Source organism: Prunus dulcis, unplaced genomic scaffold (assembly GCF_902201215.1).
Source record: "Prunus dulcis unplaced genomic scaffold, ALMONDv2, whole genome shotgun sequence".
Classification (NCBI taxonomy): Eukaryota; Viridiplantae; Streptophyta; class Magnoliopsida; order Rosales; family Rosaceae; genus Prunus; species Prunus dulcis.
The window spans coordinates 7,069-21,895 of NW_023010330.1; the positions used below are offsets into that span (position 1 = coordinate 7,069).

The 14,827-nt window shown below is 34.9% G+C and overlaps 2 protein-coding genes across 2 annotated transcripts; both read right to left on the reverse strand.

Moving 5' to 3' along the window:
• Window positions 1–12,293: 12,293 nt before the first annotated feature.
• Window positions 12,294–13,249, reverse strand: LOC117613463 (TMV resistance protein N-like). Its single transcript, XM_034342071.1, has 3 exons — window positions 13,094–13,249; window positions 12,687–12,953; window positions 12,294–12,542 (listed from the first exon to the last, which is right to left on the reverse strand). Exons 1-3 carry the CDS (start codon window positions 13,247–13,249, stop codon window positions 12,294–12,296), a joined length of 672 nt encoding a protein of 223 aa, XP_034197962.1.
• Window positions 13,250–13,403: 154 nt separating this feature from the next.
• Window positions 13,404–14,103, reverse strand: LOC117613464 (disease resistance protein ADR2-like). Its single transcript, XM_034342072.1, has one exon. The coding sequence runs from the start codon at window positions 14,055–14,057 to the stop codon at window positions 13,404–13,406; it is 654 nt and encodes a 217-aa protein (XP_034197963.1). The 5' UTR covers window positions 14,058–14,103.
• Window positions 14,104–14,827: the final 724 nt, after the last annotated feature.

Sequence of the window (14,827 nt, forward strand, 5' to 3'; positions counted from 1 at the left end):
TGACGTTTGAAAAGTTTTACTGTGTTAGTATTTTCTCAAAACCATCGTCTTAATTTAAATACCACAATGGTATAGATTTTTCATTTAGAGTCATTTTAATTTTTTCTTTCAACTCTCATTTACACACAACTTTTGGTTATACGACGTTTTTCTTCATTACCGATGTTACAATTGTTACACAATGACGGTAGTTCCTTACCGACATTTCAAATTAAATATTGCATCGTCTTCACTGAATTACCATGACTGTTTATATTTTTGAGTTAGATGTTTTATTTTATCTGTTTTACAATATATTCACTCTCACTAACACACACACACACACACACACACTCTCTCTCTCTCTCTCTCTCTCTCTCTCTCTCGGGATGATTTGAAAAAACAAGTCTCCAAGGGCACTCTGTCTCTGGGAACAATGATATTTTGACCTTGGCTTTGGGAACCCCTGAGCATGGTGGGAGAGTCAAAGGTGTTGGAGCTGGGGTTTCCCCAAGTCAAATCTTCAATTTGCTGAGACAGTAGAGAGTAAAATATGTTGACAAATTGAAGGAAAGTATCATGGAACCAGTCAGAGAAGAAACTATGAGGATTGAGGCTAGGGCAAAGAAAACGGTTTTGGAGGCTATCAGAGCAGAGCGGAAATTATGTTGAAACAATTTAGTCAACTAATTCCCAATTTTGATCCCAACATGCTCAAAACTCCAATTACCCAAATTTCTTTACTACCTCAAGAGCAAAACCCTAAACATCCAATGTCTGACAAAGCAAGCTGCTCGGGGGCAACTAATGTGAGACTCCTTGTTTTGGAGGAAGCAAATCCCAAGCATGATGATGATGCTGCTGAAAAACAGCAAGATGAAACGGTAAAATCTCTGATTTTTGCTTTTTTCTGCTTTTTTAAATTTTAAATAGACGTCACTATTTATCATCACCGACGTTAGAATTTTCAAACAACGATGTTATATATTTACCGTAGTTTGAAATCCATAAGACGTCTACTTTTCAAAGAACTGTCGTTGTGATTTAAATACCACGATGCTTTCACTTCTTTATCTTCAGAATATTTTTCATTTTATTTGAAAACTTGTAAATAACGACAGTTTATTTTTACCATCATCTCAGTCATTTACTATGTCGGTTTTTTTTTCTCCAGAAACTGTCGTCTCCTTTTTTTACTACATCGTTTGTTTTACTTGTTTTACAAGCCATCTTCACTGCATTTTATTTACATGACGTTTTTATAGTTTTGTGACGTTAGAACGTTTACACAATGATGGTTTACTTTTACCGTCGTCCAAATTCTTTACTACGTCAGTATTTTCAAAATATCGTCCTTTAAATTTTAATACTACGACAGTTTGTATGGCTTAGTCAGAGTCGTTTATTTTACTTTTGTATAAGCTATCTTATATTTCTTCCTTTATCTATTAAATAAGATTTCTCAAAGCTGGACTTGCCACCTCCTTTGTTAGCCCTATGCCAATTTGTCCAGACCAATCTAACGAGACCAAGAGAGTTAACATTCCAGGAGAAGTGTTTGAGTATGAGCATGATACCTTCATCTTGCATGAAGATATTATACAGCTTGCATCCATGGTTGAGATCAGATCCACAGTGATTGCAGTATGCATGAGGTAATTCTAAAATCCAATTTTTATTTGCAATTCCCATTCTTTTAAATTAAAATCTCATTTAATTGAATTTCATATATTTAGGTACCTATTTGACTATTTAAAAATGGCTTGTTGGCCTCGTCGACCCTGGACAAGTTAGCGGTCAATGTAGATCGTTATCTTACAGATCAAAACATCTGTCTGACCACCTGGATAAGGCAGATGGGGACCAATTTTTCTCAGTGCCTTAAAATCCAGGGTTAGTGCCCTTAAATGTTTAACCTATTTTGTTTGTAATTTTTCTTGGCACCTAACTATTTAACCTATATGGATTCATTATGTGTAGGGGCCATTGGGTGTTGATAATTGCGAGACCAGCTAAGGAGACAATATATTATATAGATTCATTGCGAAACCGCTCGGTTGACGGGGACATGAGAAAATATAGTGAATACGTAAGTTAATTTACTACATTCTAATGTGTATTAGTAGGCTAAAATATTTGTCATTAACAGTTTTTGTTGTCTTCAAACAGTGCAATCAAAATGTATAAGTCTCACGTAGGCAAACAATCATCACGTAAAATCAGCCATATGGAAAACTCTACACGACACTTGTTGACAACCAACAAATGTAGAGTGTGGCTACTACGTGATGCGTTTCATGAGATATATAATTCATGATCCAGACCTAGCATTTGAGAAGAAGGTAAAAAATAAAATTTAAGATTTAATTTCTTTTTTAACTACTACGACTGTTTTTTGAAAAACCATCATTTGTATGTTTATAAAACATCTGTTTTAATTGGTTTATTAATAACCGTCGTTTTTATTCTAATAACACATCGGTTTTTTCGTTTATTTTTGCAGTTTGATAAGAAAAAAGAACCAGTCAAGTATTTACAACATCGATGGCAAATTTTAAAAATGAAATGTACCTGAAAAAACACATGATGATTTATATATAAAACTGAAGTCTGCAATATATTTTTAGGGAAAGCAATAATCCAGTTTCAAAATACTAAAATATTTTGTACCAAAATACCACGACCGTTAAAAACAACAGAAGGACATCTTAAATTATCCACAACGGCGGTAAATTTACAATAGAGCACATTGTAGGCCTTAAAAAACGTTGGTAATTACGTGAAAGCTGACGTTATAAAGATAACCCACGTCGGCTATTCAAAACAGTTTGACGTTTTAAGTATTAAAGACGACGGTGAGTTCATAACAAGCGAAGTTGTAAATCATAAAAAACGTCGGTGCTTAAATTGTCGTCGTCCTTGTTCGATGTTTGTTTAACGTCATTGTAAATGCATGCAACGTCGGTTATATACACGTGTCATTTCATACTAATATGACTTTTATATTATATTTAATTCCTAATATTCATAATAGATTCATAAAAAATTCCAAAAATTAAACCGACAACTACCATGCACTCATTGAAAAATTGTCTTCCCCCTAGAGCTTAAAAAAAATGTAATTTTAAAATTTTTTAATTATATTTAATTCCTAATATTCATAATAAATTTTTAAAAAAAATCCAAAAAAACTGACATATACTATGCACTCATTGAAAGAATGTCTTCCCCCTAAAGGTTTAAAAAATGTAATTTTAGTTTTCAAAATTACAAGTGATAATAAAAGTAAAAAAAAAAAGTAGTCATTTTACTTTCATAACATAACCCTAAGGTTTATGTGATCCATTGGTGGCCATAAATACAAATATATGAAATCCTGATTTTAGCCTAGTAATGTAGAAGGCATTGTTGTAAGGAGTTTGTGGCAATTTTCGGTTTATTTTTCTCATACTTGAGTGTTTTTTTTAATAATTATTGAAAAATTTAGGGTTTAGGCTTTTGGGTATATTGAAACGACGCCGGTTTTCTCTCCACTGTTTTTGGTCAAACGCGCGTTCGAATCCCAGGAAACCCAAAGCACACCTAATTATTTAATATTTAAGACGTTGATTTTTTCAAGAAGCGACATGAAAACATTTTACTATGGCGTTTCCTTTAAGATACTGACGTAGTTTTTCCATTGTCTTTAAAAAACACAGTCCTTCGAAATTTTTCACCACTATCTATAATTTTCAGAATTCCCCTTAACCGTAAAATATTTCATCCTCTCTCTTCAACATAAATTTATCCTAAAGTTTTCGCCCTCTCTTAAAGCATTGGTTATATTCTCTGAGCTCTCTCTCAAGCATTGGTTATTTTCTCTAAGCTCTCTCTCAATATCCATGTAATTACGAACCCTAATCTCTTTATTTAATGATATTGCATGGCTTCTTAAATCAATAAATAATTTCGTTGGTTTTGGTAGGTATGGGTTTCGTTGGTTTTGGTAGCTATGGGTTCTTAATATATATTTTGGGAGCGATGAGTTCTTAATTGGGAGCTACACATGGATTCTTAATATATGTTTTGGGAGCTATGGGTTCTCAATATATGTTTTGGTATTTGCATGCTTGTCATAATAACTCTCTGTTATGGGTTCTTATATGTTTGTTTGGCCATGGGTTCTTGGAAAATGATTGGGAATGGGAGACTTAGGCTGCAGGGTTTTGTAACCTACGACGACGGTTGATGGACCAAATCGTTGTCTAAATTTTCATTATACGTCGATTGTTCATTTACTCCCATCGACGTCGTCTGAGCTTTTTGTATTTGGTAGTCTAAAGACGACTGTTTCTACACTAACCGTCGTCTTTAGGCTACCTAACCCGAACTTGTTCATCAAATTCTGGGTTTAGGTAGCCTAAAGACGACGGTATCTCCAATAACCGTCGTCTTTAGTCTACATGAACCCAAAACATTGTTCTTCAAAAAGCAATACAAATTTCTGAGTTTGGGTAGCCTAAAGACGACGGTAATTCGAGATGCCGTAATCCGAATTGCTATAACATGACGATTATTTTGTAGCTACCTCTTTGGCCAAATTCTCGTATTTTAATTTCAAATTGTCTTCCTGTTTTAATTGAAAATTTCCTTTACTAACAGAAGAGGAAGCAGACTTAAAGCGATCAGTACTTTCAAATGGACTAGGAGTGGTCCACTGATTAGATTTTTCAGCAATTTCATCAAGAAAATTGAAGGCCTTATCAGGATCTTTTTGCATAAATTCACCATTAGACATCGACTCAACAAATTGCTTATCTCGAGGAAGGAGTCCATCATAGAAGTGGCTCAAAAGTTCTTTAAATCGTTCCCATGTTTGATACAATGTTTCACTTTCTTTTTTAGCAAAATTTGAGATTCTTTTCTTCAAAGCAATTGTCTTATGATTTGGAAAATATTTCTGAAAAAATGCATGAGTCATATCAATCCAAGAATTAATAGACCCAGCCCTCAACGAATATAACCAACTTTTTGCTTTTTCTTTCAAAGAGAATGGAAAGAATTTTAATTTTATGATCTCAATTCTATCAGGTTGATTATAAAACGTGCTTACAGCATCTTCAAATTCTCTAACATGCACATATGGATCTTCACTATCCATCCCATGAAAAATAGGAAAAACAATGCATGAAGGAGATGCAGTACGGCTAGGATGCAAATAATCATTTAATATTCTAACTGGAGGATTTTCACCTTGATTAACTTGATCACCCACGGTTTCAGATTCACTAGAGGTATCAAAAAGATTTCCGAACAAAGTTTCTGATTCAGATCGTTTAGCAAATCTTCCTAGATGATCTCTATATCGCATGTAAATTCAAACAAATAAATAAATAAAAAAAAAGGAAAGAGTGTACTGAATGTAAAGAAAATCTTGCGCTTTTCGTAAAGCCACTCCTCGGCAACGGCACCAAAAATTGCTTGCTAAACCCAAGTGCAGGTGTCGCGCAATAGTAAATCTCGTAAGTCGAGTATTGTATCCATAGAGAGCGGTGCTAAAGTGCACAAAATATGTAAGATAACTGCAACAAGAAGAATATGATTAAAAGATTAGAAGAAAGTTAAATAATAATAAAACACTAAGACGTTGGGGTTCCACCTTCAAAGTACATATGTAATCCCATTAGTTTGATTCTCACTATAATTGTTCACAATTAAAATCCAATTTAATTTTGTTTAGAGAGAATTTCAAGTATAACCTGTACCTACAGCAACAACCTATCAAGAAATAATTTCAATGAAATCAAAGCAATCTACTAATTTTTCTCAAATCTCAAAAGCATGGATGTTTTTACTAAACTATAGAAAAAGCTTGACTGAACCTATGAATAATATTATCAAGTACCCATCAATAGATCAAAGAGAAAAACTAAAATTAAATTGAACAAATCCATAAATAAGAATTTAACATTAAAGCTCCATTAGAATCAAACTAACGAAACCACATTGTATCTCAAAGGCTTTCCCCCTGGCCTTAGCTAGGAAGTCAGTTCTCCATAACAAAGAAAAATAACTCTAGAGAAAACAAAGTGTTTTGGACCAAAAAGCAGAATCCTTGAGACAGAGCAAGTAGCTCCCTTTTATATCAGTGAAACCCTAACCACTTAGGATTTATTTTCCTCCTTGAATTTAACTTCTCCACAGTCCTATGCATGCACGTCAGCTTCCTCTTTTGATAAGTCATGATCTCTTACTTAGCACGTGATGAGTCTCCAATCAATTAATTAGCTTAGTTTTCTCTTTTACTTCATCTCTTTTGCACTCCAGTAAGCTGCCCACATAATTCCAATATTATTTGCCTACATAAAATTGGCCAAAGGCAATGCAAAATAATATTAAAATTTATTTGACAAATTTAAAATATAGTAGACCAAAATAAATAAAGTAGTACATTAATAAGCTTTAAGGGTATATTTTAGGGACATAAATGATGCACTTCTCAGCTATTATCAAAAGGCAAAGATTCAATATTGAAAGAGGGTGTGCCAGCGAAGGTTGGTGTGGTATTTTTCGCCAATTCCAAGGTTTAAAAGGATGTTTCAATCACGTAAGACAACTAAGAGTTTGACTTGGCATGCTGATAGAAAATCAATTGATGGTCATATGTCTCATCCAGCAGATTCCCCATCTTGGAAACTTGTTGATGATAAATGGCCCAAGTTTGGTAAAGAGCCAAGAAACTTGACATTGGCTCTCTCATTAGATGGATTCAATCCCCACAGTTAAGTAGCAAATACAGTTGTTGGCCAATTATCTTAGTTACATATAATCTCCCACCATGGCTATGCATGAAATGGAAGTTCATGATGCTGACTTTATTGATTTCCGGTCCTAAACAACCCGAAAATGATATAGACGTCTACTTAGAGCCTTTGATTAATGATTTAAAATCTCTGTGGGATGGGATTAGAGGAGCATATGATGCACACATTGGAGAATACTTTACAATCAGAGGTGTATTATTGTGGACAATTAATGATTTTCTTGCCTATGGGAACTTATCTGGTTGTGTGCGGCGATGATACACCTAGTCACAGGTTGAAAAATGGCCACAAAATTTGTTACATCGGGCATAGAAAATGGTTACCAATCAATCATCCATATCGGAGGCAGGGTCCAGCTTTTAATGGGAAACCTGAATATGGCACGCCACCCGAGCCATTAATCGAAGAAGAAGTGTTGTAGATGGTTGAATGTATTAATTACAAATGGGGATCGAAAAATGAGGGAAGTGTTGGTGAGAATGATGATGACAGAGTTTGTTGGAAGAAGAAATCAAAATGTTTTGATCTCGAGTATTGGAAATACCTTCCTGTGTGGCATGTCCTAAATGTTATGCACATTAAGAAAAATGTTTACGACAGTATCATTCGTACATTGCTAGAGATCCCTGGAAAAAATAAAGATGGGATTGCTCCTCGGTTAGATTTATTGAACATGGGGGTCAAAATTGATTTGCAACCGAGTATGGAGAAAGACGTACTCGCTTGCCTCCGTGGCCTTGGAATTTGTCAAGAGTAGAGAAGAGAGCGATTTGCGATTCTTTTTATGGTATGAAGGCCCCTGAAGGTTATTTTTCAAATACAAAAAATCTTGTATCTTTAAAAGATTCAAAACTTCTTGGCCTTAAATCTCATGATTGTCATACCTTGATGCAACAATTGTTCCCTGTGGCAATTCATTCTGTTTTGGAGAAGCCTATAAGGTATGCAATAACTCGATTGTGCTTCTTCTATAATGCTATATGTGCGAAGAAGGTAGATGTTTCCAAGCTAGATAAGTTGGAAGAAGATGTAGTAGTTACTTTGTGTTTGCTTGAGAAATACTTTCCCCCTTCATTCTTCGACATCATGGTTCATCTAGTAGTACATCTTGTCAGAGAACTTTGTCTATGTGGGCCAGTTTATTTTAGATTGATGCATCCATTTGAAAGATATATGAAAGTGCTAAAGGGTATGTTCAGAGCCTACTCATCCCGAAGGTTGCATTGCTGAGCGGTATATAGCTGAAGAAGCTGTAGAGTTTTGCACCTTGCATTTATCTGATGTTAGTACAGTTGGAGTGCCATCAAGCCAGAAGATGGGAGTTTCAAAGCCATTATCAGGTTGCATAGTGAGCTTAGTTGATCGAGACCTGTTGAACCAGGCACATCTATATGTCTTGGACAATATGGAGAAAGTCCTACCTTATATCGAGTGTGAGTTTTATTCTTTAAGTAGCCACTTTAAATATTATTCCTTATGTTTATCTTATACAAGGGACCGTAGTGCTTGATTTTTTTCGTGTGAATATAGGAACATATGATCCACATCAAGACCACTTATCCAAAATTTAGAAAGAGAACAAAGTGGCTGCAAGATAAGCACAATAGCACTTTCATTCAATGGCTAGAATTTAAGGTATATGTTATTAAATAACATATTGAACTTTTAATTTTCTTCTTTCTATAGTAGATTAAATTAAGATAAATGATTAATTTGCAGGTTCAAAGTGAACTTAATGGGGAAGAGAATAATGGTGTATTAGAAAATTTGAGGTGGCTAGTAGCTGGTCCAAGCATGGCAATACCATCATATAGGAGCTATCTTAATAATGGTGTTAAATTTAACACCAAGGCACAAGATGATGTGTGAACTGTCCAAAATAGTGGAGTTTATTTACTTGCATATACTATGCAAATTGTTAGTGCCAATATGGGTTTTTATGGTGTCATTCAAGAAATTTGGGACCTTGACTACCAAAAGTTTAGAATAAACCCAGTCTTGAGGTGTGATTGGATAGATAACACTTCGGGCCTTATATTCGATGAACTTGGACTTATCCTTGTAGATCTGAGTAAAATTGGACATAGGACTGACCAATTTGTTATGGCTTCTCAAGTCAAACAAATATTTTTTGTTGACGATCCAATGCATCGTGGTTGGTCGATAGTGTTATCAATGCCAAATAGATAATATAATGATGTTATTGGTGATGATGTGCTAGGTAATATTAGAATTGAGTGTGAGCCATTTACTAGAGGGATACCAAATGTTGACACATTAGATGACCTAGTAGGTGAGTTTGGGAGTGAAAATATTAGAGAAGGGTGTGAAGATATATATGGATTGATTGATCATATTGTTGTAATGTATGACATTCGTTATGTTGTTAATTGTATGACATTAATTAATAGCTCTATATATCATTTTAATATGATCACATTTTCATTATGCAGGCTTTGGGATAGAAAAATTAAAAATACTAGGTTGAAGGTGTAAAATATGACGGTCTAGTTAAAAAATGGCAAAAACAGACGTCTAAAACATAACCAACGTTGTATTTTTACAAACGATGTGGAATGACACTGCAAAAGACCGTAAAGAAATAAAAACTACTATTTGAAAAAGAAAACATGTCGGTTAATTAAAATTAAATTACACAAGGCTAATTCATATTAACAACGACGACTGTGAGAATACCACGACGGAACAATGCTCTAACCAACGAATTTTCGAAAACACTACTTCCACTTATTAATAATTACCGTTGTCTAAAGTTGGGAATAAATGCCACTCAGTTTCATTAACTGTCGTGACAGCTCTTCTGCACGTCAATTAGGCTAAAAGAATTGACGTATCAAAGAATACACACTTCACAGAGGGTTATAAAAGTAACTTTTAAAAGGCCAACCATGTCAAGGCCTACACAAAAACAAACGTGGTAAGTGACATAACAATGAGACATAGTGAAGAATTTAACCACGACTGTTATTTTACATTAACCGCCATTCAAGCATTATTCCGCGGCGTTTCTTTTCTTGTTCACGCTGTCAAAATAAAGTTTAAAGTCTGTCGGTAACCACAGGAATCGTGGTTAGGAATTGTTACGTTGGTTTTTAATAAAGGTGTGCCATGTTAAATCTTTTAGACTTTAGTGTTTTAAAAAAGTGTTGTCTAACTTTGTCCAATGGGTTTTTTTTTACACCATTTAAACGTTTGTTCTCGCAAGAAACAGACGCGGAATATATTTAAGAAGGCAGTTTTTGCGTCACTAGCGATGTGGTTAATACATTTTACATCTGTGATGGTATGATTTTTGACATGTAATATACTTTAGACGTCTGTTCTTTTCTGTAATCGTCGTCTAAGTTTGTCGAAGTTTTCTTTTCTTTTTCTTTTCTTTTTTTGCGTTTTTATATATTTTAGACGTTAATTTTTTATTTAGTGAACGTAGTATATGTTAACCACGACGATTTCTACGTTATACACGATGATATTCCTTCAAATAGAGACGTGGATAACTTTTTTTACGTTGGCGTTTATGTAGTTCTTGACATGTAACATTCTTCAGACGTCTCTGGTTTTTAAAAACCGTTGTCTAATGTTGTCGAAATTTTCCTTTTATGCTATTTATATATTAATTAGACGTTGGTTATTATTTTGGTATGACGTTGAATGTCTTAACGACGTTGGTTATTTTCTCTCGTTATTTTATGTATCAAAAGATGGTGGTCGATTTCACGATGCTTTGAAAACCTTCTAGACTACAGTGGATTCCTGTCGTCTATTTCAATTTTCGTAGTAGTGAATGAGACACAATCTTTCAACGGAAATATGTTGGACATAATTGGATGCCTGTTTACAATTAATGTATGATTTTTAACAAACCTTGATTGGAAATTATGAAATAGATAAATCTATTACATTTCTTTCCCAACATACGTTCCAATGAATGAGATAGAAGAATCATAGACAAAGTATATGTGTGGAATGAAAGCATTAGATAAAATTCGACTTGCAACCAGTTTTGTTCATCCTCTGATAAATGCTGGATGCATCAATTGAGAAGAAAGGTATTCCCTTATGAAGCTTAAAATGGAATATCAGAAACTGCTGGCGCCTCAACACACCGCTTGATTACCAGACCATTGCTCGGAAATTTGGTTCGTTTCAATAGCTGAACCTGGGGCTGACATAAACCACTTTGGAACTTTCATTGCCTGAAAATTTAATATCAAATGCATAGCGCTAAGAAAATGGATTTAACCCAAAACAAAAAGAAAGAAAAAAATTCACACCCTAAAGAATACAAAATATACCCTAGAGATGCACATCAAAATATTGCTAAATTTGAATTGAACACAAAACGCTGATATATGACCAAAAACTGCAAAGATGTCATTCAACATTTAATGGATTTACATATTTTGGCTTCTCGTTAAGATCAGTGTGCCTCCTCTTTGGGTGATCCGCCTCTCCTCTTTGAGCTTCATGATCACCAACGTCGACGACGTTCGCACGATGATCATCATCGAGTGCCATGAAATCTGATAACTGAGGCCTCTTGCCAAGACTAGTCTTTGATGCTGAAGGCAAGCAAAGATATTCATTGACTTGGTGTGGATCATCATGAATATCGTCGTCCACTGCCATCGCATCAGGCAACAACCATTGCCTTTGCCCACGATCAATTATGACATCAGCAACCTGGTGGCCTAATAGGTGGACCCCGCAGAGGATTTTAACAGGTTTGGGCACGTTATAGAACTCAAATTTAATTTGACACATATTACCCTGCTGCAACCGCGTCACTTCTTCTCCCACACGTAATGGAATTTTTTCCAATGATGTGCAGTTATCCAGGAATACCCGACCTATTCTTGGTGGACAAGCTTCTTGTGGAATTTCTAGAAGACTCTTGCAATCACACAAGTAAAGCACGTACAAGGTCACAAATTTACTAATGCATTCCGGAAGCGTGACAAAATTGGTTCCACTTAGATTAAGTTGTTGTAATGTGGACCAGCAATACAGAGGGTTGGGAAGTGGAAATGAGATGTTTGAGTTAGTTGAAAGCAGCGGTAATTCTGGGAAACTCTCAAGCCTTTCACAATCACATAGATGAAGTATTTCTAAGGATTTCAATCTAAATGCTGTTGCAAACCTTGTAAAATTGAAGCATCCATTAAGATACAATTTTCGAAGCTCAGTAAGATATGCAATTGATGGAGGCAATTCTCTTATGCCACTTCCTGATATGTCCAAACTCTGTAGTGATTCCATCTCGACTTCTATTTCTGGGAAACTCTCAAGCCTTTTGCAATCCCTAAGATCAAGTTCTTCAAGAGATTTCAATCTAAATGCTGTTTCCACCCTCGTAAGATTAAAGCATCCAGCAAGATACAATTTTCCAAGCCCAGTAAGATATGCAAATGATGACGGCAATTCTCTTATGCCACTTCCTGATATGTCCAAACTCCATAGTGATTCCATCTCGACTTCTATTTCTGGGAATCAATACGTAAGAACAAGTTTTTTAAGAGATTTCAATCGAAATGCTGTTGCAAACCTTCTAAGATTGAAGCATCCACCAAGATCCAATTCAACAAGTTTATCAAGGAGTCCAACAGAATCATCTACCTCAACCAAACGTGTACACGCACTTAGATCCAAGTACTTCATGTTCGGAATTCCGGATAAGTCAGGAATTTTTTCTAAGAATTGACAATCACTTAAATTCATGGATGTCAGGTTTGGCAAATGCTGTGGGACAAGAACACAAAGACAGGAAATAAGTAATCACGCGCTTCAAAAGACATAGAAAACAATTTTCGTTTTTTTCCTTCTGAAATTAACAACTCAATTTGAAATTATATATATTAGATGAAAGTAATTTCAAATGCATACCTTAAATCTCTCCAATTGTTTGATATCACTGTGAGGCATATTGAACACAACAAGACGATTTCCTTGAAAATTGGGTGGCAAAGATTGTAACTGACATGTTCCCCAATCTATAAATCTTAACGCGTTGGGCAGATAGTTAATGTGCTCGCATAGAGATGCATTACGATTTATGAAAATTTCAAGATTTACCATATTACGAAAGCATTCTGGATTAAAGGGTATCTTAGCTGGAAGCTTCACCATGATGCCTTTAATATTTCTTGTTCCCTAAGATGGAAAAGCATTGACATTAATAAACGAAGTCGTATTACAAACCAAAATGCAAGCACATTTTGTTAAGAAAATTATAGGCAACATAAGGTATTCTTCCTTGTCAAATTGAATATAATAACATATGTGATACTTACTGTACTTTCTGTTAGAACTTGTTTGACATCCTCGTAAAACCACAATCTACTACGCTGGCCAGGATCATTGGGGGATTCTTTGTGAACTATATCCTTGCCCAGGTTTGCTAGCAAGTCGTGCATTAAAATCCTATCATCCCATTCAATAGTTATCATTGCCTTATCAACGAGTACTTCAATGCAATTTTTGGGTACTATTCGTAGCACATAGTCCTTTTTTTCACCATTGAAGAAACATGCAATGTCGAGAAAAACTTCTTTTGCATAATCATCCAAGGCATCGTAATCGTAACTTTTTTGAAGTATTCTTTCAGTATGTGTATAAGGTTCTCCTTTGAAACCATCTAATATAACTTGCCAAAATGTTTTCTCTATTACGAAGATGAGAACCTAAAATTGTTAGAGCTAGCGGAAGGCCATCAGCAAAAGCTATTGCACGTTGTGCGAGTTCCAAATAATCATTTGGAGGTTCATTTATTCTGAAGGCATTCAAACTGAAAAGCTCAAGAGCTTGGTAGTAAAATAACTTTTGGACCCCGTATATCAACTCAATTCCATGACATTTTAGCAATCCGCTGTCTTGTGTAGTTATGATGACTCTACTACCCTCACCAAACAAACCAACTCCAGCCAAGTTGTCTAATTGCTCCACTTGATTCACATCATCAAGAATTAAGAGAATCTTTTTATGCCTCAATAGTTTATGTATGATAGAGATACCTTTATCAGCACTGGCAATTTTCAACTTTTGCCCACCAAGAATCTCTTGAAGGAGAGTCTCCTGTAGTTGGATTAAGCCTCCGTGTGGCATTGAATTTTCCCTAACATTTGGCAAGAAACAACTTCCTCCAAACTTATGAGCAACTGCATTAAAAATAGCTTTTGCAATTGTTGTCTTGCCTATTCCAGATGCTCCCCATATCCCAACCATGCCACGACCATTCCCACCAACATCCAAAAGCATTTCCACATCTTGTACGAGACTGAATTCCAACTGGGTACTTGGCCACATTCAAATATGTGTGGCTCAGTACTTGGCTTAAGATTCCATCAATGATGTTGTTGATAAATGTAGCTTCATACCTACCAGTTTAACCAAATTAGACACATTTAATGAATCAAATTTAAACATCCAACCACGCAAAAGAACACAACATACTAATAGTTCTTCAAACCAAAAAAATAAAAAAAATATGTAATAGTTGTTTAACCACGAACCTAATGTTATGTATCATTTATACTTGTATGCCTTTTGAAGAGACTAATATATGGATTTTGAATTTTCTCCTTACAGCTATCGAAAATACAAAAGTACCCAAGGAAATAAATGTTCTCCCTACAGTTGTATATTTTTATAAAAGAATACTTTTCTTTAATGAGTAACAATTAAATGTAACCAAAGTAACAAAGAAAAAGAAATTAAGTTAACTTGAAAAATATAGAATCAAGACACTAAATTAAACATAATACCTCCATTTGAGCACTTTCTCCTTGTCATCCTTGAATTTGCTTTCATGGTGAACAAATGCATCACCATAACTACTTCTTTGATTTCGTACATCCGACGGATCCACCTCGTAAAAAATGGGCAAAACAATTTGTTGCTTTGATTCTTTAAATTGAAGGATCTTGACAAGTTCATCCAAGCACCACCTCGAAGATGCATAGTTTTCAGAGAATACAATGAGAGAAATTCTTGATTCTTCAATTGCTTTGACAAGGGCTGGCGATATT

Bases quoted from the DNA above. Each gene is read 5' to 3' on its own strand.
- LOC117613464 (XM_034342072.1), bottom strand. From the start codon at position 14,057: ATGCTTTTGGATGTTGGTGGGAATGGTCGTGGCATGGTTGGGATATGG.
- LOC117613463 (XM_034342071.1), bottom strand. From the start codon at position 13,249: ATGATAACTATTGAATGGGATGATAGGATTTTAATGCACGACTTGCTA. The intron at 12,954-13,093 runs GTAAGTATCACA...TTTCCATCTTAG, and splicing joins AAGTTCTAACAGAAAGTACA to GGAACAAGAAATATTAAAGG. The intron at 12,543-12,686 runs GTATGCATTTGA...CTTGTCCCACAG, and splicing joins AACAATTGGAGAGATTTAAG to CATTTGCCAAACCTGACATC.